At 37.2% G+C, this 24,425-nt stretch overlaps 5 protein-coding genes across 5 annotated transcripts; all 5 read right to left on the bottom strand.

Moving 5' to 3' along the window:
• Positions 1-3,676: 3,676 nt before the first annotated feature.
• LOC120359349 lies at positions 3,677-8,103 on the bottom strand. Its single transcript, XM_039456493.1, has 6 exons — positions 7,811-8,103; positions 6,654-7,041; positions 5,070-6,542; positions 4,440-4,731; positions 3,975-4,331; positions 3,677-3,795 (listed from the first exon to the last, which is right to left on the bottom strand). The coding sequence occupies exons 1-6, from the start codon at positions 8,101-8,103 to the stop codon at positions 3,677-3,679; spliced, it is 2,922 nt and encodes a 973-aa protein (XP_039312427.1).
• Positions 8,104-8,913: 810 nt separating this feature from the next.
• On the bottom strand, positions 8,914-9,699 carry LOC120359348 (uncharacterized protein F54H12.2-like). Its single transcript, XM_039456492.1, has one exon. It carries the CDS (start codon positions 9,697-9,699, stop codon positions 8,914-8,916), a length of 786 nt encoding a protein of 261 aa, XP_039312426.1.
• Positions 9,700-9,703: 4 nt separating this feature from the next.
• LOC120359347 (uncharacterized protein F54H12.2-like) lies at positions 9,704-10,249 on the bottom strand. The gene has a single exon (XM_039456491.1). The coding sequence runs from the start codon at positions 10,247-10,249 to the stop codon at positions 9,704-9,706; it is 546 nt and encodes a 181-aa protein (XP_039312425.1).
• A 4,816-nt stretch (positions 10,250-15,065) lies between these two features.
• LOC120359346 lies at positions 15,066-20,162 on the bottom strand. Its single transcript, XM_039456490.1, has 4 exons — positions 20,099-20,162; positions 19,605-19,994; positions 19,321-19,515; positions 15,066-19,114 (listed from the first exon to the last, which is right to left on the bottom strand). Exons 2-4 carry the CDS (start codon positions 19,981-19,983, stop codon positions 15,066-15,068), a joined length of 4,623 nt encoding a protein of 1,540 aa, XP_039312424.1. The 5' UTR covers positions 19,984-19,994; positions 20,099-20,162.
• A 29-nt stretch (positions 20,163-20,191) lies between these two features.
• LOC120359411 lies at positions 20,192-23,800 on the bottom strand. The gene is made up of 2 exons (XM_039456805.1): positions 22,570-23,800; positions 20,192-20,325 (listed from the first exon to the last, which is right to left on the bottom strand). The coding sequence occupies exons 1-2, from the start codon at positions 23,798-23,800 to the stop codon at positions 20,279-20,281; spliced, it is 1,278 nt and encodes a 425-aa protein (XP_039312739.1). The 3' UTR covers positions 20,192-20,278.
• Between the last annotated feature and the right edge of the window lie 625 nt (positions 23,801-24,425).

Below are 24,425 nucleotides of genomic sequence, written 5' to 3'. Positions count from 1 at the left end.
CCACGGCCACGTGTTCCTTTTGCATTTCGTTTGACATTGTTATATAGCAATTTTCGCAAATCTTGCAATGGTTGCCGAATCGTTGATACATCGGGCGTCCGCTTATCGTGGTGACGCATTTGAGATCCATTATAAGTCTAGCAGTATTCAGGGCGCGCAAAGCCTCTTTTGTTTCTTCTCCTCGGTTTCTTCTTGGCCAACAGGAGTTGAAAATGACCGACATCCTTGTGTACTGCAATCGACGATCAAGTAGTTATTATTGAAACCTTTAGTACAAGGGAGGAAGACCTCTCTTCCCTTGTTTTCTTGAATTAGTTCGGTATGTTCGAGAGATCGGATTTCAATTTTGTTCTTAATTTAATTTTATGCACCTCTCGTTACATACGTAATACTACGGTCGCACAGATCTCGGATTTCGCTTAGAGTCGCTACTACCGGTATTCCGTTTCCGGCATTTAGAAACGCTCTATCGGCTTGCTCAAATTTTTGGAGGCAGCCTTCACATCGTTCGACTGCTTTGACTGTTACAGTTATCCTGTAGCAGATAGCACAGTAAGTCTGATTGCGTACCGCGTTTATGTGGACTAAATGATGTTTATAGAGGCATTCATATTTAAGTCGCGTAGCAGAAGACAATGTTAAGTAACAATGGTGACAAATTTTTGAACAATTTTCAGAATATTGAAATATCCTCGAGTTTCCTAAGCTGGTAACGCACCGAAGGTTGCTCAGGTACACAAAGTCTTCCCAGAATAATTCGCGACATTCCCTTTCTAGTTCAGGCCAATCGCGACAGAGAGCCTCCCTCATTCTATATGTATTTGCTGCAATAGGAAATTCATCGCTTTAGGTATACATATATATATATATATATATTTATGTGTTTGTAATACGTATGGCCTTCCATTTTTATGTATGCAAAAAAAAAAATTTTTTATAACTCGATGAATTTCCTAACCGGGGAGTCCCTTTTTTCGACGTGTGTCGCGCTTAATGCTTAACATTAATTACCCTACTTACTTGATGAATAATAGTTACTAATACTAATGTTATTATTTATACGCCTTTTTGTTAAACCGAAGGGTATGCATATGCCAGGATTCTTTCGGAGTCTTGAGCGTGGCCTAGTTTTACGAGGATGTCCTTGACGTCAAGTATTCCGCTCCCACATTCGTTTCTTATCTCCATCTTCACGAGCGCCGCTTCTTCTTCTACGTCCCCGACAATGCTGATCCATCCTTCCCGTTGTTCAATTAAAAATTTTAGAAGATCTCTGGCCCGCCGGGGCCATATTCTTTTTACTGGGCAAGGTTCTGTATATGCTAATGCGCAAGGGATTGCCCGCCATTCAAAATCACGGAATCTTTCTTCGAGTTGATAGATTTCGCAATAGGGCCGCTCGATAATACGGGCCCAATCTTTTAGAAAAATAGTGGCTGTTCCATCCTCATAGGCACTAAGAATAACGCCACGTTGCCATTTCCGTCTATCGTGAACGGCGACAATTTAATCTGCTTTAATGTCGTCGGGTCGGTGATGCAGCAGTCGCCCTCGTCGCGTCATCCGGCGTTGGAGTTCCTCTAACATTTCTTCGAAATCGTCTGCAGAGTTTTGTAGATGAACCCAAATCAAGGTGGGCGAGTCTACCCTTATTATTTTTACTTTCAGAGGGCTTCGAGTCAAAGTCCCCGTATTTATGTGGCCGATAGCAGTAGTCATCTATAAGAGAACCACGGACTCATTGGTGCAAATGTATGGTATTGTTTACATTAGAGATAGAGGGATAAGAATGGAAGAGAAATACTTTTTTTTTTTTTTTTTTTAGTTTTTTAACTCGAGAGTATACGTTGAATTTTCTTTAGGCGGGAGCAGGGGGTAATTGTGCTGTTCCCGTCTAGGGTCCTCTTGTAGTTCTGAGAATCTTATTGCTTGCGATCCTGACTCGTCAGGTGCTGAGGGAGATGGATTCCTTAATTTACAACGGTCCTTTCCTAGGTGTAACAAGAGTTGGGTGATTGAGTCCCATATTGCTCCTACCAAATATAGTGACCACCCGTACACGGTGTGCAGGGTATATCCGCGCACAAAAGTATCTATTATTAGTTTTACAACTCTTACTGACATGTATATTCCGATTATCCCCGCGCTGACATTCCCAAAGATTAGAAATCGATTCCAGAATTTTTCCCATGCAGATGTAGCTATTTTCTCTATGGAGGCTTCGTCCAAAAGGTTAGAGATAGATCCTCCATTTATGGAGCCCGATTGCCCCATCATTCCTCGGGCTACCGTGTTAAGCAAAGCTGGTCGTTCGGCAGGAAACATTATATGATCCCTAAGCGTTTCGAGTTCATTTTCTGTATATATTCCGCTTGTGGCAAGCGAGCCGGGACTAATATATTTCCATGTTGGTTTAGTCATGGGCTTCATAATTATCGGAGGTAGCGTCTCGACTGGTTTGGGTGTGAATTTATACCATGAGTCTCCGAGAAGATACATGGCGGGTGCGAGTGAGTTACAAGTAACCTCCGTCCCTTGACGCAATAAAATATGAGTTTGTGGGGTTAAAAATAGACTCTCGTTATTTCGTAGTACTGGTAGCTGATCATAGCATTTTCCAGTGTGAGCAAGTTTCACTTCGACAGGTACGCATTTCACTATATGTATCACTTCTCCGGCTAACAAAGCCATATATCCTGGCCCTTGCATTATGTGGTAGGCGAAAGCGTCTGGGGCGTGAGTGGCGAGAGCCAATGCGTTTTTTAGTACCTTTTGTTCGAGGGTGCATTGTTGTTGGAGGACATTTCGATATAATTTGTTTACCTGAGTGCGTACGTCTTTTTCCACATACAAAAACTTGGAGTTTATGTAGGCAAAAATATCGAGGTTCTGCGGGCGATATTCCTTACCGAATATTGAACTCCCGAAGGTTGTTTCATAGATCAATAATTTCGGGTGTTCGGTTCTTATGAGCGTGTATCCACAGTGTGTATATTGTCCTCTCATTGTCAGTGCAAAGGTCGTTTCTTCAGAATTTAAAGAGTAAACTACCTGTGATTCTTTGCCGGTATCATCTACTAGTACATCCGCGAATCCATCATAAAGTGACCCGAAATTAGAAAGTGCACATTGACTCGGGGGGAGTGGGTCCCAGTAGGTGTTTCCTCCTTCTAGATCTACGCATTGGGTGGACTTGAAATCGCAGGTCACTCCAGACCGGAGCACTATTCGATTTGAGTTGAGTTGGACCGTGGCCTCATAATCTTGGAGTGTGATTTTTACAGTTGCGAGCACAATCACGTTGGGCCAACTTCCAAAAGAATCGGAATAACTAGTCCCGTGGCACGTTCCTGCGTTATCTATGTGCCCTGCTAAAGTTACTGGCCGTGAGACTGATTGATTTGCCTTTAAATCGGATATCACAGTATTTCCGTGACGATAGGTTCCGATCCATTGCATTTTCATGCAAGTTTCACGGGAGGTTTCTTCTATGTATGAGTATTTGCCATTAAGCACGTCACCGGTGTGAGAGAACATTCCGCATGTTTTTACTGTCCTATCGATCTCAACTTTGCATTGAATAACTTTTACTGTTTTAAATTCATTGATCTGTAAGAGTTGTATATATTTTTTGGTCTGGTTCACGCGTTGGAGAGGTATATCGCATTCTTCTGTATTAAGCAAGGACATTGTTGTTATATTTGCCATCGGTGATCCGCAATCGTAGCCTATTATTCCGGCTGTTTCGCGGGCCCATGCTATTATTAGTATTATAGCCATAACCCGGGGATCCATCTGAAATTTTGATTGTTGTTACTATTTATTTTAATGGTTAAGGGTGGGTTTTATATGGGAAACTCTCAATCGATTGGGATGTACAATTCGGCTATTTTTCTTTATTCTTATTTTAACGTTCTTTCTATTTATTATTTCGAGAATTTCGTGAGGGCCAGTATAATGGTCTCCGAATTTACCGGGTTTAGGCCCTTTTAATAAGAATACGTAATCTCCAGGCTTAAACGTCTGTGGGTTAATTTTCTTGTCGTAGTGTTTTTTCGACTTAATTTCCGCATTAATAACATTTTCGCGGGCGTTGGTTTGGATGCCGTGAAGTTGCGTAACTAAATTTATCAAATAGTCATCGTAACTTGCTAATTTATCTTCTGGGCCTAAGAGTTCATTAGACGGAATTCTTGCTATTTTGCCGAATACTAATTCATATGGCGTGTGCTTCGTGGCTTCGTGGACGCTGGTATTGTAATTAAATATTGCGAGTCCGATCCATCTATCCCATTGCTTTTGTTCATTAGCATACTGCTTTAAATATTCTCCTAATGCATGATGCGATCTTTCTAATGAGCCTTTCGATTAAGGGTGGAAAGCCGTTGTGCGAAATTTGCGAATTCGGAACAGCTTTGCTATTTTCTTCATTAATTCACTAATGAAATTTCTTCCTTGATCGGTCAATATGGCTTTGGGCGCTTCTAATACACAAATAAATTTATCTACAAAGGCTTCCGCTATTGTTTCGGAAGTCTGGTCAGGTAAAGGAATCCCCATACAGAATTTTGTCAGCTGATCCTGCAGGGTTAGAATGTATTCATTTCCTCTCATGGTTTTAGGTAACGGCCCCACTATATCCATAGCAACTTTGTCGAAAGAAGATCCTGGCGTGTCAGTTATCATCATGGGTTGTTTAGTTTTTACCCTAACTAATTTTATCAACTGACACTGCAAACATTGCTGTATATAATGCTGGACATCTGTCTTTAAATTTTCCCAATAGTAATTATGTTTGATTCTGTTATAAATTTTTGTAACGCCACGATGTCCTCCAGTAGGCAAGCAATGTGTTTCTCCGATTATAATAGGTCGAAGATCTCTTGGAGGGTATTTAACTAATCCATTGCAAATAATTAATTTAGTCGTGGAGTTGATAAATGTTAATTGCAATAGTGGTTTAATGTTATTCCATGGTACATTGTTAACAATATCCGTTCTTGCAATACTAAGAGTTTCTAGTTTTAATTTTTCGGCCAAACACAGAGATCTTTTAGCACGGCTGTTACCTGAGTTAAAGTCATCGTTGGACCCTCGCGCTGTCCCTCGCTAATCGGCAACGCCATATGGTAACGTTTTTTATATTTTATAGCCTTAACCCTGCCTAAGGTAAGATCTTCCAAGTTTGGAAGCTCATTTCTTTCGAATAATTTTTGAGAGCCTGAATCTAAAGGCTTTCCTGTAGTATCTACGAAATATGCCACGTTATCCTTCCGCGAGAATAATAATTCTCGAGAGTCGAAAACGTTGCTTTTAATTATTTGATCTTTAATAATAGTAGGCTTTGCTTTTCGTCGTTTATTTATTTCGCTAATTTTATTTGCGTCATTTTCACTATCGCTTTCTTTATCCGGTGGATCATTTCTATTTCTTGTCTCGTCGTTTTCTTCTTCTTCATTCTCTGTTTCCTCGTTTTGGCTTTCCATTGTCTCGTCGTCAGTATTATCGGCTTCTCTTGCTGTCGGTCCGTTTCTAATCTTTGATGATTCGGTTTCGTCTGTTGAATATTTATGAGCGGTGTCTTTAATCTTCGCTGTCTGGCTTCTCGTTTGTATTTTGTCGCGTGTAGGAAAGTCTTGAGTTACTTTCTCTCTCATTGTAGACACAGGCTGCGTGGAATCCATATGGTTACTATACAGATCCGACGGCGGATTCTCAAATTCCTCCTCGTCTGAGAGATACAATTCAAAGTCTTCGTCTTCTTCGTCTGTTTCTTCTAATAAATCGGCTATAATTTCTGCGTCTTTCGGGTCATTAGGATTTAAGATTTTATTATGCTTAACTACATTACAGATTCTTTCATCGTAATCTACTGGATTTCTAGATAAAGCGTCGGCATTTACATTAGTTTTCCCGGCTTTATATACTATATCGTAATCATATTCTGCTAATTTAAGTCTCCAGCGAAGTATACGCATATTTGCATCTTGTGCATTTTTGAACCAGAGTAGGGGTTTATGGTCTGTGACTAGCGTAAATTTGCGTCCGTATAAGTATGGACGAAAATGTTTGACGCAGTATATTATTGCTAATGCTTCCTTTTCGTAGGTGTCATATTTTATTTCATTATCGGTTAGTGTTCGAGATGCGTATGCTACTGGTCGATCTTTATTTATTTCTCCTTGTGACAAAATGCCTCCCACGGCTATTCCAGATGCGTCGGTAGTCAAAATAAATGGTTTAGAAAAATCAGGATATTGCAATACTGGTTCTTCGCATAATTTCTCTTTCAATGCTTCGAAAGAATCCTCTTGAGCGGATGCCCATTCGAAGCGAACGTCGTTTTTTAACAAGTTAGACAGTGGTTTGGCTAGCGCAGAAAAATTTGGTATAAATCGCCTGTAATATCCCGCTAGTCCAAGAAACTGTTTAATATTTTTCGGAGTTTTTGGTCGAGGAAATTGTCTTACGGCTTCTAATTTTTTCGGATCGGGCTTAACACCGTTTCTACCTATTATATGCCCAAGGTATGTCACTTCAGTCTTCAGAAATTCACATTTATCAGGTTGTAATTTTAAATTTGCTTTGCGGAGTCGATCCATTAATAGTTTATATTTTCTTTCATGCTCTTCCAGTGAAGTAGCATAAATAACTATATCGTCCATATAGACGAATAATTCCTTGCCTTGCAATCCGGATAATACTAAATCCATTAAACGTTGGAAAGTCGCAGGTGCATTTTTTAATCCGAATGGCATTCGTTCGAATTCATAATGCCCGAAGGGAGTAGTAAATGCCGTTTTGTGACCATCGGCGGGGGCCATTTTTATTTGATGGAAACCAGAAGCTAGATCGCATACGGAGAAATATTCCGCTCCTCCTAATTGATCCAGGATGTCAACAATGTTAGGTAATGGATAAGCGTCGCCAATGGTTTTTTCATTTAAAGCGCGGAAATCTAAAACCATTCTCCAGCGTTTGTTTCCCTTTGAATCTTCCTTCTTAGGCACTAAGTAGGCTAGTACCACTATGGGTAGACGACTGTGACGTCACTGGCGCCGTACCCCCACTTTCTTATCATGGCGCACAGCATCACAGTCGTCCCCCCATAGTGATACTACGAGGCGATCTCTCCCCACTACAGATAGTTACCCGGCGGCGTTATTATAGCGACGTTACTCATCTGGTTGTCGGTTTTATTTCTTACGCCTTATAGCTGTTTTAATAAAAATGTAAAAAAAATTTTTTTTTTACTGCAAAAAGGAGGCTGCACTATTTATCTACTAAATAATTTTTTTCATTTTCTATGTCTTATAGTTACTTTAATAAAAAATTTTTTTATTTACTGCAAAAGAAGATTCAATTTTAACCTAATTTATGGGAGGTTGGTTTTAAATTAAGCACACTATTTAATATATATATATTTATTTATTATACATTCTTAAAAATACAGTAATAACAAAAGTAACATAATTAATTATGAACATTTATTGATTACATATCGTTCAAAATATACATCAATTCATGTAATTGTTAGGTGGTTACATATTTGTGTGGAATGTAAGATATATTATTTTCGTGAATAACAACTTTGAGGCCGCAGCGACCCGTACAAATTTGAAATACCGCCACCCGTAAATTGATTTTTTTTAGAAATGTAATGCTGATGACGTTTTACATACGAATTATAATAATCGCGAACTATTTTATCATTTTGTGATAAATCGTTCGAAAAAATATTACGAAACTTATGCATGCCAAACCCAGTACACATAAGCTGCGCAAACATGACACAAAATTGTCCACACACGTCAGAAGTGTTGCTTTGAAATTGTTGAGGGTTGTAGAGTATGAGTTTCTTCTAAGTCGTTTGAGATGTTGGGGGATGATGGGTGGCAACCCATAGCTGTCGAAATAGTGTCCGATGCCGTCCTTTCGGACGTACATAGCGACCCAGTGTGTCCCGGGTTTTGTATGATCATCGGTATTAGCAATAATAGCCGCGGGTTTACTCCATACAGCTGGTATCTCGTCAGAGGCGTAAACGCCTATGGTATCGCACGGTATATTTTGTAGAGCTGCCCGTAATTGGTGGGTGTTCATAACCACCAAGAATTGACTGGAGAGATATCTTCTTCTTCTTCTTCTTTGATATTATGATGATTATTACGATTACACCAAGTCGTAGAAAACGATGGTGCGGGTGGTGATGACGGTGATGTCAATGATAATAATGATGTAGAATCCAAAAGACCGTATTCTTTAAGCCATTTTCCAAGGCGTAATGCGTTATTTAAAGCACATGTATATTCGCAATTGTTTGTCTTACTTTTTATGTTATATATAAGGCAGGTCTGTTCTAATCGCGGTAATTGATGAAATGGCGGACATTCTTTCTCTTCTTCTAAATTTATAACGTTTCTGCTGGTAATACGATGAAGAAATGTTGATTTATCAAACCCCCGAGTGAATATGCGGTTGGTAAACTGTGCAATCGTTCTCAAATGACGTCGTAAGTTTTTATATGGTGTATCTCCTTCATACCACTCAATACCGTGGAAATTTTTACTAAGCCAATTATTTTGAGATTTTGAACGATCTGGTAGTTCAATAAAAGAACATGGTTGCGCGATGATCCAATGAGCACAGTGGGTTGTGTTTATAGAGACAATAGCAACTTCTTTTGGAAAGAAAGATTCTTCAGCGTCTTTGAAACCTTGTATATCGACAACGATATCCATATTTGTAAGTGTGTTTGTAAAAGAATTGTTATCTTGAATATAAGCTGTAGTACTATACACGATCAAAAACCGATACAGACTGCCGGGTAAATATATGCGTTCTTTGTTTGAGGCGTCGTTGTTCCAGTAGTACCCGTTTCCATAGTGCGTTTATTTCAGCTCTCGGCAGCGTTTATCCCCCATAGTCTACAATTACCTGTCTAGAAGCATCGATTTCTAAAATATTATCATATTCGGCGTAAATGATACAATTTACCGTAGTTTTTAACTCTTCTTCAAAACGCACATCAATTCTAACGTTCCCGTGTTTCATTAAATTCCAGTGCGTATTGTTGTTTGCCGAAAGGTCCGGTGTGAGGTCAAATGCGAAAAGACAGTACCCATTTGGATAATTTTCACGAGAAATAGAATTACCTTCGTTTAGAAAATGTATACCCGTTCCAGAAAAGAGTGTGTGATAGGTATCCATATACAGGCCTTCTTTTGTAAAATCTGGTTGTAGCGGTTTACTAGGTATTTGTGTGCCGTCAACGTATAAAGATAAATAATTAATTTTGTAATGATGAAAATTAAAAGGATTAAGCGTGCGATTTCCGTTGAATGCTCTATTATCGACAAAACCGGTTATTAAACGTTTTGGTATCTGACCAAGTATCACATTGTCGAGCGTTTCACCATATATACCGCTATGTATAGATATAGATTTTACTTCAACACGCGTAAGAGGATACTTTGCTGTAGTTTTTGAAAGAGCTTTAGCGTGGGCTAATAATATACCTGGTGAAATTTTTGAACGTCTGACAAGTAGCGTAGCATCGAGTATATGAACTTCGAAATCTCGTTTGGTTTGATCCATAAGGCAGAAAGCGTCTCTTGATCGCACCATCCGCAAACGCATTTCTACGCCGTTTATCAGAAACCTTTCTTGATTGAAAACATCGCAATGTAAATGACCCATAAGGTCAATCTTCAGCATTAGCTGTTAACAAACACCGTTTTAGAAAACTGGCGTTTAAGATAGATGGTTGCGCTATTTCACTACCCGTATCGCTATACCACAACACACTTGTTAAATGAGAGTTTTTTGCAGCAGGGCCATAATTAAGCAATGTTTCTATATAAGCTCTGTAAGCGTACGCATTATTTGGGGGTGTTACAAGTTTTTGATTGAAAAATACATCTACCTGTTTGAATAACGAATGCATAAAATTATTGACGGGTCCTACTAGCTTATCAACAGCACCTGAAGTCTCTTCTTTTTTTGGAATTTCTTTGAAAACGGTCGGTCTTATTTGAACACTGATACATAACATGGTAAGTGGTAAGTCGATGTATTCTTCCCCCTGGCCTGGTATAACAAATTCTATAGGTGAATCATCGGTTAACGACGATATTGGTTTGTAATGTAACCATTGCGAGTTTTCAATTGTTGCTTGCGTTGGTGGGACGGTGAATAATTCCAATTCTGATTTGAGACACTCGCACGAATGAGAGTGTAAAAAGGCCATGGCGTCGTCTGCTTTACGTCAAATATGTTATTGAAAAATGTCAACTATAGTTCGTTTATCGCGAATAGAGCTCTTTTTCTTTTTTATCTTCTTCTTCTTCTTCTTCTTCAACGTGTTTGTCTTAGTTTTCGGTGTTTTGCTACTGTAAATCTTTTTCTTTTTCTTTCGACGCCTTACGATATGATCGTTGTCGCGAATGTTAATTAAATGCTGTATATTTGACTTTCTCGACGTTTTATAGCCCGAACCCTCCATGAGAATATCAATTTTTTTTTCGGCTTTCCGTTTTAGGTTCTCAGCTGAATCTTTCATACGGCTGTTAAAAGCTTCTTTAAACGGTATATCTCTTTGAATTACATCGCGAGCTACATTCACACCAGAGCGAGCAACTTCTTTACCGATGGCTCTGGCTCCTTTTGATAAAAGGGGTAAAACACGTCGAAAGAGACCACCAAGAAAACTACCGATTCCATGATCGCGTTGCTTTGGGGCGCCTACATAGACGCGTTCGATGCCACTTTGTCTACCTCTACCGTGTTGAATATCGAAACACGCATCGTAATATGTCATTTTTAGTCTAATCTCTTAAAATGTAGTGTTACAGTCAATGTACCATATTCGAATGGTATAGGTTGTCCAAACTCATCTCTTATATCAATCTCGATTGTTTGCAAAGCAGTGTGTATTAGCGGTATATATTTAGCTGTTGCAAAACTTTTATACTTAACCGAACCATAAACATACGATTCTATATCTAGAGGTACTATGCGAAGTAGAGGTGTTTGCACATCACCTGTAATGTACGATTCGCATATATCGGTATATACAAACAGCGTTGTAGGTAATGCTCTGATTAAACTAGCCGGTCTAGATGCCGGCCAAGACATTTCACCAGCCAATATATGACATTGAGTTTCATAACCGAATATTTGAGCCAAAGTTGGCGATAGGCGGAAACCTGTGTTATAGCCATACAATCTGTACATGAACGCTGTGCTGTGACATAACCAAGCCTATTTAATGTAAAAATTAAATGTTTCTTCAGCGTTGTTTTGTTTACTGTTTCGATAAGATCGTCAATTGTCTGATATAGTCCTTGTGGTACTATATGATGTTCTAAACCCATTTTTAACTCCTCTTCTTCTTCAGGCGGTTCATTGATAAAATTTTTTATTTTCACTAAAGTCTTTTCATCTTGTGAAAAATGAAGAAACGTCATAGGTATTTGAATATCAGTTAAAGAAACACCCCACTCCCCTTGTAAACGTAATGCTTGTAGTAGACGTGTAATAAAATGAGTTGTTGTGTTATCCTGAAAATATGAAGAACTGCTGTTGCTAGGTAAAACCACGTAAAAATTATCCCTCATTATAATTTTTTAAATCGTTAGGGTTTATCCACTTATTAAAACTTTCTGGAAAACCGCGCCAACTAACGAGGATACGGCTTGCACTGCCTCGTCCTTTACTACGAATTATTCTTTCGACCATAAGATCGGTCTTTGCATAATCTCGCCGGATCCTGCTCAATTCTTCTTCATAAAAAATGCCGTCGATATCTTCACCATGAAGGTCTCGTAAAAAATATACAGGTGGTTGTGGATGTGTGGAAATGCGTATTATAAGAAATATTTCTTTGCTCCAGCCGCCTTCATAACCTTTCGCGAACGCTGCTTTACTACTACTGATTCGCACCAGATCACCAATCTTGTATTTAGGAGCACGGGCGCGTTTACTGTCATATCTACGTGCGAGATTTGATCGAGCAAATCTTGCATTGTTCAATGTTACATCTTGCGGGACCATTTTAATACCGCTATGATACGAACGATTGTACGCATCAACAATGTTATTTAGTACATCGATATACCGCTTATTTTTTGCATAAGTGAAATATCGCCATATACGCTCCTTTAATGTCCTGTTAAATCTTTCAACAACTGCAGCTTTCACATCTGGATTACGGGCCACTCGAAAATCAATTTTTGCGTTTTTTAAAAAAAGCTGTGTGGCAGACCCCACAAATTCTTTACCACGATCTGTTTGTACAACAATAGGTCGTCTACCATTACTACGGGCCAGTATATGTGCTAAACCCCTAGCAACACTAGTACTTGTTTTATCACGTAGTTTTTCAACCCAAGCAAATTTGCTTAAAACGTCAATAACAACAAGTAAATATGCGTAATTATCATTATAATTTTTAATTACACGTAGATCTACGATATCTGCCTCCCATACATCATCGATATTATACAGATTGTAAGAACGTCTAGGATATTGGCGACGTAAAGGCCTATGCAATGTATATGCATCTTGACTTTCCAGCCAGGCAATTGTTTTGTTTTTGGGTATTGATTTTTTTGTTTCACGCAATAATTTTGGTGCTCCAGAAAAAGAGGCCGCGCGCATTGGTTCATAATAAATTTTCTCTAGCTTTTTCATGTTCTATCATGGGTTTCTTTTTTTTTCCTAGGTGATAAATTTTCCCACCTATCTGCGGTACCATAACACTTGCTGTAGGTATCGGTATCATCTGTAGGAAGCTCGCTTGAATCAGACCGCATACGCGACGGTCCCGGCGGTGTGTGTCGTTGTATTGTTAGGTACTTGAAGCGTATTGTTATTGACCGGTTCATTTAACCATAAATTTTGATTTCCTATAAATTCACGTGGGACCTTTACACTGTGCATGAGTGTGACAAAACGATTTCTGCCGATCGGTTTTGCTATTTTTCTGGAGCGCATAGCGTCGTTTATAAGGTCGACGATATTAGATTCCTTTATTTTTACACCATCAATAAAAATAACACCATATTTATCCCAAGTTAGTCTTTCAGAAGCGTTAAAATGTATATGGTTTAATAAGAGTCTAGCTTTTGGTCGATATTTTGATGGTACGCTATCCAGAATAAATAAATCGTCTAAACAATCTTTTTGTTCCGGTGTTTTTACCTCTTCATCCTCCGAATATCTTGATTGCTTTGTTTTATAAACAGTGTCAATCAAAGTATTAATAGATTTAGTAGGTATATTGCGTTTTGCTTCTTCTACAAAATACAGGTAACGTTGTAACGTTTGCAAGTAAGCTTTGCATTTTTCTCTTTCGTCCGCAAATTTGCTTGAATTGAGAATTTCAAGCATTTCTTCATCTAGTCTGCTTATCGTCGTACCAGGAGTTTGAATTGTTCTATCGTTCGATGTCCGTGTTAATTGCGTAATTTTTTCTTCGGGTATCAAGACCATTTTTTTGCGTGTTCCATTATTTTTAGTTTTCACCTATAAGGCGTGATAACACGGTGCCTAATATAGGTGCTAATAATAAAGGTAAGTAACCACCTCGCTGTACGATTAGCCGTTTCTTATTCTTCCAAGAAGCGTTTTTATCAACTAATCGTCGCAATATGCTCGCATGACGCTTCAAACGACGTTTATATGAGTGTTTAAGAGCCACATTACCGCGTAATATGTTTAAAGCACACTCACATATACACCTAATAAGTTTTGGGTCGGCCTTTTTCAAGATAGCAACACGCTGTTTATTACTGAGGTGACATAAGGCCCGTAGTATCGCGGTGTGTTTTTGACCAAATAAGATATGCGCGGGCGGTGCCATTATAAATTTTACTAAATAGCCGATCTTTTATTGTTACATTTACAACAATCTTTAATTAGCGGCGTTGGGCCATCAATATGCAGTTGCTGAGTCACTTGATTATAATGTTTTAAACAACGGCGATAACTACACACTTCTGGATCTTTCTTTATATACTCAGGAAGCTTATCCCACAGATAATCTATGTGATTACCGAATTTCCGTAGTAAAATAATTTTTGGTATAAATTGTAATTGTTCAACTGTTAACTCATCGATGGTATCGTCATTGTCTACCAAGATGAAAAACATTTTGACTACTGACAAAATTTGAATTCATGATCGTATTTAAGCACATTAAAAAACACATCTATATATCAGATAAATTTTGTAAAAGTATTAGATACGTATTATTGGTATTTCCTGTGCGGTACTCCTGTCTTTTAGTTTTTTACGTGGTATATAAACATGTTGGTACTTATCATCAGGAAATATATGGGTGCGAAAACGACAACTCTCCGGTGTGGATTGCTTTAAATCAAGTAATAAATAACCGTGTGCTGGTGTAGTTGCATCGTTATATACCTCCCGTAAGAACCGTGTATTTTCAGGGTAAACTTGGCGCGCTAAATGCTGTATTTGGGCCCGATCTCTTGGGTTTTTAAACACAACTATATAATTAGCATTTAATGAAATATCGCGCATACCACGTCCTTGGTGAAATAAATTTTGTGTAATAAAAATGACACTAAGGTTTTTATGATGACTCCCTTTCGTGAATAAATCTATAACACTGTTATCGGATGCTTCGCGCATGAGATCATCAATAACAATAAGCTTTGGCCGTGGATCATCAGCGTAGTCATCATTTCGCGGTAGACCTTCACGAAATTCGACATTATCACCATATTCGGTGTAACCTGATTGCCATTCTGAATAGTAAAATAATACGCGGTCAAACTTGGTATCACTCATAAAATTCATATTCCGAAAAAATCTTTTCACAAAAAAGGTTTTACCACAGCCTGTGGGACCGCAGATCATAGAGGTCCAAGGGTGTTTCCACCGTGTATCCATTTTTACGAATAACGCTCGGTGGCTGATGTTTTTACTTAAAAACTTTTATATTGTAATACAGGTAAATATTAGAAAAATCGATAAACTTCTGATAATACATAGATATTTTATTCACAAGCTCAAAAATACAATTATATAACAAATAATTATAAATTACAATGACCGTATGGTAACGACCCATAAGGCCCGTACCGTCTTCGTTTATCAAATGTCTGCTTACATGTTTTAGTCTCTGTACTCGTTATTACGTTATGAAGCTCCGTACGTCTGATAGAGTCAAAATGAAGCGTTATCGACGTATCTCCTTTATCTGTAACGAGTGATCTGACGGAATAATAGTTGATTAATTTATTGTTTGCAAAATTAAGAGTTATACCTTTAGCTTTGCAAATTTCTACGGTACTATCGGGTTTACGTACAAGAAATGCGTAAAATTTCGGACCAGCCGAAACAAAAGATTTAATGTAACTACCCTCACCGTAGCACGCTAATTCATTCGTCAAGTCACCCAACAATTTACCTGTTGGTGGTTCATAAGCGTTCTGAGAATTATTGCTTACGTATATACATGAATCGGTATCGCAATATAAAGCCCTATCTCCGAGGTGCTCAAGATATTCATATAATTTTAAACGCGCTTGAGTTGTCGTGTATGCAGCTATCACAACATTTGTTAGAGCGGATGGTGTTAAATTTTCATCTGTATATACATAACCAACATATAAAACATCGTCATTAACAGGTAATATACTTGTAACATCAACTTCGTTACTAGAAAGCAGTTGTATTAATCTTTTACGCGTTGTTACAATTTCAACTTTAGGTAGATTCTCACGCTGACCAAATTTTCCCCAAAAAGAATTCAAACATAGTTTTGAAACAGCTCGGAGACCAGGATTGATACATATTTTTTCAGGATCTAATTTAATACCCTCCGCTCGCTCATATTCCTCTATGTATCGTTTTTTTGACTCTTCATCGCTGCAATCAGAAGGCCAACCGCTAGCTTCTTGCTTAATTTTTAAAAAAGTATTAATATATTCTGTGAAGTGACCACCCTCCTTAGATTGGGGATTATATTGCGTTACCTCGTATTGCCAAATTTCATAAATATTTACAAGCTTATAACCAACACTTACAGCTTTGCGTATTTCTTGTACTACCCACGTACCGGTGAATTCGCGATCGGCAACGTTCTCGTGTGTACACGCTGTTTGACACATATTTTCGCAACATGTACGACATAAAGCAAACATTAATTTACCATGCATACGCACCGGTAATACAGGATGATAAAGCGTACGCGGCGGTAATATTGAACAATAAACGAGTCCTTCTATTTTATCAATTTCGACACCTGTAGGACCCGTTAATTCGTGACACTCTTCACCGACATATATTTTCGGATGTCCTACAGGAAATATACCTGTTTTACAAATATATGGGTAAAGAGAACATACATCGACATAATGTATCTTCTCATTATCCTTTACATCGTAAAGAGACACCATGTTCTCTGTACGACCACCATAAAAAGCATCGCGGGGATTTAACGCAGGCTGAGATATAGCTGGATAATTTTTTAAAAATATACGCATATCTTCTCTAGATTTTAAAATACGTTCATAATCGCACTCCCACATTTCTGTTAAAACATATCCAGCAGCTATAATTTTTGCTGTAATAAACTGAGTACGTTCTAAACGGGCATCCATTGTATCATTACCGATTCCTTGGTTTCTATTTACAGTGTAGCACCGGGTACAGCCATGCCAATAACAACCGTGGAATTGCAAAACATGTTTAATCGTCACGCCGTTATTGATTTCTTCATAATAACCGTCAACTAAAACACCTTCGGGTAATCGTGTCTCACGACCATGTCCAGCGTGAGCTATAACACGACCCAATTCGTGCTCTGTCCAAATCAACCAAGAAACAGCTTTACGCGATTGATTTTGACCCCAACGATAACCGCCCGTTGGTATAATACCAATTTTATTTTTTTGAAGAAAATTTTTACGATAAACACGTGAACAGGCTGATGCTATTGTGGTACTTTCCTCGAAAGGGCAAACCATACCACATTTAATAAACATTTTACGAAAAGCTAAGCAGGCTTTACGTAATATCGTCACATCATTTTTACAATAATGTACGATTTCTTTTTTAAAATCAAATATATAATTTAATTGTTTTGCTTTAGTAAACCAAGATAAAAACCGTTCGCGCTCATTATTTTGCATATAACAACTTGAATAATATTTCAAATCTGGTAACGGTCCTATATAATTTTGATTTTCAGGTGTATTAAATAAATGTGGGAATATACCTTTTGTAGTACAACCGTTAAGTTCAAAAGCTTTTGGTAAAGCACTTAATGGCATATGAAGATAATTTAAACTATCGAGAAATGTCGTGTGCCCTATCGTCATTACAACAATATTTGTACCATTTAGTATTATTGACGGCATCTCATTTACACCACCTCTCGTAGCAAAATGTCTCAAAATAAATTGAGCATCAAAAGCTTTCGCATTATGGGCGATACAAATTGTACGACTAAACGAGCGTAGTGGCTTTGTAGCTAAATCAACAAGTTGCTTTACAGGGTCTTGATCAAATACATATTCACGTATACCGCAATATTGACATAATTTTGTCATATCATCATCATTATCTTCTAAACAATAAGTACATGTTTGTTGCACAACACATAAATTTGGTACATGTACACGTTTTTTATCATCCCCTCTAATGCGTGTGTTTTGTTGTGTTTCAAAATCATAAAATAAAAACAATATTTTTGGTCGTTTATCGGTAGTTTGTTTTATAGGCTGTATATAGCATAAATGGTTAATATGACAAAAATCTTTACATGTTTTACAATATACCGCATTACAATCATGTTCCCTTTTTTTATCTATTGCAATAAATCTTGAGCACGTGTCACATATTTTTAATGTATCGCAAACACTTTTTTTATTTTTTTTGTTTTTCTTATTTGTGTCGTCGTTTTTTAAATGTTGTTGAAAACAATCGTTGTTATAAAAAGAGCGTTTACAAGAATTACATTTAATACGGGGATTTGCGGTTATTATACACCGTGGTTGGCCCATACAACGATTACATTTGCGCGAACATTTATGATCGCTTATTCTAGTATACGCTACATTGCAAAACACGCAAAAACCCCTACTTCCTACAGCGGCACGTAAATTTAGAATCGGCTCAAAATGGTGTAATCTTCGATAATATAGAACACGCAGAGTATGTACGACGCTGGTGAATGAATTTATTACATAAGCCATCCCATCATATAAAGGCTCTCCACCATGCCCTAGCGTTTCAACCTCGTATACAACTATAGCTACACCTGCGTTTGCTAAATATTTTTGAAAATACTCTAACTCCGATATAGAGCAACCATTAGGCGGTATATCTATTTTAGCATTTCTTACAAGCTCGAGCGCCTTTTCTTTTTGTAGTTTACCCCTAGCCAAACGTATAGCCATCCAATAACGATGTAACTCACCCGAACGAATTTCACCGCGTTCTGCATATGCCAAAGCTGTTACTAATGAACGTGGGAGGCATAAATTATCGGTGTTTGTTATCGTTAATATCGACCGTTTTGCCACATTATCATGGGTTAATTTTCTTCGCGAACATCCGTTTACTCCACGTATTACACAACATGTTATCGTACAACTATCGTTAATACAAAAATTTGTATTGCTTTGTGCGGCTCGGCTCACTAGTGCCCATAAGTCTATATATTGAAAATCGCGTACATAACGGAAAGATAACCACACTGGACCAAGTGAAAAAGTATCGGCTGTAAATGTTACACCTATGTAATCGTCAGGATCACTCGAATTTGTAAGATATGCGTGTATTTCTACAAGTACTTTATCCAGCCACATTAATGGATCGGTAGCCTCTGGAGCCTGACAAATAACGAGCGTTATTTCACGACCGTACGCATCAAACCGTTGGAAATAGCGTTGGTTCTCGTTCGATATATTAAATGTTATTGGGTCTCCGACTTCATTTTGAGCATGTTGTAACGCGTCTCTTTCTTCAATAGGATCCACATCTACAACGCCTTCTCTCCTAATCTCGTGCGACTCTTCTTTTTCCCCCACTTCTACAGAAGTAGAGCGATCACACCCCACTTGCATTGATGATATACCTGTAGTAATACATTAATGATCACTATTTTAATTTTTCTACAAGTTTTTTTTTAATATGTTTATTACTAACTTAATCTTCAAGGTGTTTAAACGAGTTTACGACCTCCGTCGTATGACTCACAGGTACAGACCCTGCATCATATAAATGATCTTATTTATTTATTTATTTATTTATTTATTTAACAATAAAACATAAATATCTTACCGTTATTAGTATCGGTGACCTCGTCTGTTATTGTCGTAGACTCCACTAAAGAGGTGCCTTGTATATCATCATCGTTCTGCACCATTTCCAACGATTTGTCTGTTATTATCACGGGTCTAACCATAGAGATACTCTGTATAGCATCAACGCCCCGTTCCATTTCCAACGATAGTTCCTGAGAAAACCGCGGAAACTCTGACCATACCCACCCAATATCATTCATTAGAAGCTTGTTAGATATAACTAATTTTATATACTCAGCAATAAAAATTGAAACTTCATACCATTATTATTATCAGCGCAAACGGCGTTATTAATTAAGCCGACATCTTGTACAGCGTCAAATGGTTTTTCATTAACGTAACCACTCTGTATCGTTTCTAACGCCGTTGATTGAGGAAGTTTTAGAAATTCCTGCCACAGCCATCCTCCACCCTCCATTAAAAATTCATTAGAGTTGTCACGATCATTATTTATATCGTGTTTGTTTTCTTCATTAATCGTACCAGTATTATCCGTAATATTTGCAGTGTTAGCAGTGTTATCAGTGATGCTATTTTCACCGATTAATTCGTTATTGTTAGGGCTCGTGGTTGGAATACAGTTTTCAAATTGCTCGATACACTCAATTAGAAATGTATCGTCCTCGTCATTCGCTAGCATCTCTTGTATGTCTAATAAAATGTAATATCTATTATGTCGATTACTCTCTTCCCTCCTCTCTTGATACGTAAGATGAGCGAATTGCAGCCAACTTCTGCAAATTTGTTATACTTACTACGTCGTTCATCATACCTGGATACAATATTTTTAACGTAAGCCGTATTGTGTAAGCCACGTCGCACAATCTCGTTATAAATATTATGTAGGATGTCACGATCACCAGAGAACAATCCGCGATTAAAACATTTTATAATATTACGTAAAGTGGTGTGATTTATTAAAAATTTAAATTTTTTTAATAAAGTTTGTCGTGAATCACTCCGTAAATGTGTACACCAGGCTCTATTACAAACACGGCGTAAATACGAAGAGCGCGGTATTAAAACACTCTGTACTTTAATTATTATTTCGCGGAGATTCATTTTACCGCAGAACTTTATTCGCTCAAAGTTCTCGATATACTAAATGTTACAAAATGCTCTCTAACGAGTTATAAGATTTCTGCAGCATCAGCTGATTCTCAGGATTTCTACTCGCTAGTTTTTTTGATGACAAGACGCAGACATCTCCGGAACGGGCTGTATAAAGTTTTATATCTGAATACATTTTTTGTAACACGGAAACAATAATAGTAATAAAATAGATTCTTCCTTCTCAGGCTATTCATTCACCTCCACCGACACATCTATCGGTGCCCTCTTCCCTACAGCTCAGCCTCAGCCGCAGTCTCAGCATCCTGAGCGAGGGTAGAGTGAATGGTGTCAATTATATCTGATGCAGCGTTTTTTAATAACTAACTAGATAAATAGCTAGATAGATAATAAAATAAATTAGATTAAGGATAGAATTTATCATTTAATAATATAATACAGGATATAAGGAAAAGATATTATATTATTAACGGTTTTAAATCAATTCTAATATTAACGTTTTTATTATCGTTTATTTGTTATTTGTCTATCTATTAAATAAAAACGCTGCTTTGCTTCACACATGATGTACAAGCCCAAACGATGACGTAATAATGTATGGGATACTCGTTTTTTATCGCGAGACGTGTAGCAGGCGGTTTCATATTACCTAACGCGTGCATGTGTTTGCCTTTATGTGTTAACTTTGGGGAGTCCGGATTTGCGGCACTATGGTATATTAAGATTTATAGATAATCCTTCTGCCCCACTATTGCACCGATCTTCAGTGTATAAGATCGACAGCACAGACGTTAGACGTTTGTTAATTAAGCTAATAAGTACCTTGCGATATATTGTACAGTGACTAACGACATGGCAAAACGAAAAACGGATAGCAGCTGTACCAATTCCGAATCATGTAAAACAAGTAATTCGTGCAAATTTGTAGAGAAACAACTTCTTCTACCTACAATATATAAATTAAATCTTTCTTTTGGTAAGAAAGTAATTATCGGATTTGAAGAGGATGAACAAAGTGGCGATTTATATCCAGCGGCTCGTTTAATCGGAAAAGATTTTATTGGCGTGTCATTTAAAACAAATGCCTGGTTTAATTTCCAGAAATATTTTAACACTATATCCGAATATTTTGATACGACTGATGATGTGGCTGAGAAAATGCGTGATCAGCAATTTATAAAAGAAGATTTCTTACTACTATTCACAATTTCATATGGTCAACGATCTATAATTATTGAGGGTTTGCAAAACTACTGCAGGGAAGAGCTTGATATACAAAATCGTCAAGACGCTGCAAAAAAGAGAAGAAAATTTAACCCCTGGGCAATAATAATCCAAAAAAACACTTTTGATAATCTTAAAGAAATATGTGTATGCATTAATGAACGCTTGAAAAAACTTGAAGCAATCACTGAATGCGTCAATTATTGTAAAGATATTTTAATCAAGCGGATAAATATAGAAGTGTCAAAAAATGATTTTAAAATGGATTTACATTCCGTAACGCATTTTAAAACTGTACGTAGTATTCTTGAAAAACAGATTTGTAACGAAGTAAATATAAAATATCCGATATTTGCCGAGCAAGAATTCCACATTATTTTTCTCGAGCTAACAACGATATACAGAACTTACACCGCCCAAAAAGTTATCAAGTAAGTATATAACTTGGTACATTATATAACTTTTTAGGTATATTTGCTACTTAATAATAATTATTATTGTTATTTACAGTGCTGCGATCAATACATCGGTTTTAGAGTAAATAAACCTGGTTACGCCGCTGTGTTCATGTGTATAATACCTGGATACCGAGCATGCTTTCCAACTGGTTAAAAAAAAATTAATTTATAAAAATTACTTTGATTATTAAACAAACTACATAAATTACTGTATTTTTTAAGAATATATAATAAATATATATGTTTAATAAATGTTTAATAATTGTGTATTTTTAAAAACAACCTCTCATAAATTAGCTTAAAAACAGTTATAAGTCTTAAGAAATTAAAAAATCAAAATTGGTCGATAGAGTAGTAGTAGTAGTAGTAGTAGTAGTAGTAGTAAGTATTCCCTCTGTATAATCGTAAATTTATTAAAGCTCTAGCATTAATAAGATCAAAGTAAAATAACAACACCGATCGCGCAACAACACCGATCGCGCTGTTGTGGGCAGCTATCTGCGGTGGTAGTGGTGATGGTGGGGAGAGATCGACGAGTAGTATCACTATGGGGAGACGACTGTGATGCTGTGCGCCGTGATAAGAAAGTGGGGGTACGGCGCCAGTGACGTCACAGTCGTCTCCCCATAGTGGTACTAGCCTACTCACTATCCATATGGGCGTATTGTAAGGTGACTGAGATAATTTTACTACGCCTCCCTCTAACAATTCTTCAACTTGTTTATTTATTTCTTCTTTATGAATTTGAGGAAATCGATATTGTCTAGTATTGATGGGTCGGTCGTCTGTTGTCGGTATTTGATGTTGCAACACGTGAGTCGCTGTTAATTTTTCTCCGGGTATGTGAAATCTATCCTGGCTGCCGGATATAAGATTTATTACGTTATCTTGGATATTTAAATGATCGAGACGTAATAACTCCATAATTTCTGCGAGCCTATTCTGCTCCAAATTTTCAGAAATTTGAAAACATTCACGAGGTATTTTATTTTGCAAATCTCGCTTCTCTTCTTCTGTTTGAATTTGTTTACTTTTAAAATTTTCACTCATTTGTTGAGTTGAGGCAACATTTTCTGCAAGAGATTCATTCTCTTTAGAATAATATAACTTACTTATTTCGGGGGTCTCGGTTCTGTTCTCTTTTGAAGGTATTTTTGTAATTGAATGAGAGATGTCATCGTTTCTTATAACCGTTTTGTTTCTAAGAGATTTTATTTTTTCTTGAGAAATAGAGGAACTCTTTTCCTTCGGTTCCCTTAAAATAAAAACCGCATCGCTTGACGAGGTTTGGTAACTTCCCTCTTCACGATCGGCAGGAATGAAGTGCTCTGAGGGAGGGGTTTGGAAACATCCCTCACTAATAATTTTTAGATTCTTGGATAATCCATTAGAAGTTTGGTAGCTTCCCTCCGTTTGGATTTGTGAATCGCTGGATAATTTAGGAGGAATTGGGAATTCTCTCTCCCTAAGAATTTTAAGATTACTGGACAATCCAAGGCAGGTTTGGTGATTTCCGTTTTCTTGAATTTTTGAATCTCTGGGCAATTCAGGAGAGATTTGGAAGCCTCTTCCTCCAAAGTTTTGGAGATCTGGATTTTTGAAATTAAAATTGTTATTCAATTCTTCATTTTCCTTTAAGATTTTATCTTCAGTTTTCTCTTTTATTTTTGCCTCATTTTTAAATTGATTTTCCTTTATATTCATTCTTTTATTTTCCTTTTCTTCGAGATTTTTCATTTTTATTTGATTACTTAATTTCTCAATTTTTCCATCCATTAAATTTACCTTCTCGTAATGTGTATTATTTCCATTATTAATTTTTTCTTTTACTTCTTCTTTGTTAGTCTTGCATTTTATTTCCATAATTTCTTCTGGTTCATTTGGCATCTCGATTTTATCCTCGTGATCGTCGAGTATATCATTCAAAGGCTTGAGATACAGTGTCGGTACTTGAACTTCTACTTCCTCATCCAAAGTACTTATAACATTAAGGTAGGCCTTTCCGTCAACGTTTTCTGCTATAGTTTCCTTTGAATAGATTCCATGGGCAATTTTTAATTTAGGTATATACCCGATTTTTATATCAGGGTTCCCTACTCTCACATAAAATAATGATTCAGACCGTGGAGCTGCGGTAATAATTTCTGGAGAAAAGAAAGGAACGTTAGTGCCTGCTACGTTTAAATAACCATTAGGATAGTCGATTTTGGAAAATGTTTGTTGAAAGAAATCGTTACCTAATATACCGGATTGTGATATAGGAAAATTACTTGACACGATCTGGAATGTTACTTCTTTCCCGAAAAGAGGGAGAACGATTTCTCCGAGA

Source organism: Solenopsis invicta, chromosome 13 (assembly GCF_016802725.1).
Source record: "Solenopsis invicta isolate M01_SB chromosome 13, UNIL_Sinv_3.0, whole genome shotgun sequence".
Taxonomy (NCBI): Eukaryota; Metazoa; Arthropoda; class Insecta; order Hymenoptera; family Formicidae; genus Solenopsis; species Solenopsis invicta.
The sequence above is the reverse complement of the archived record's forward strand: the minus strand, read 5'-3'. Positions and strand labels throughout refer to the sequence as shown.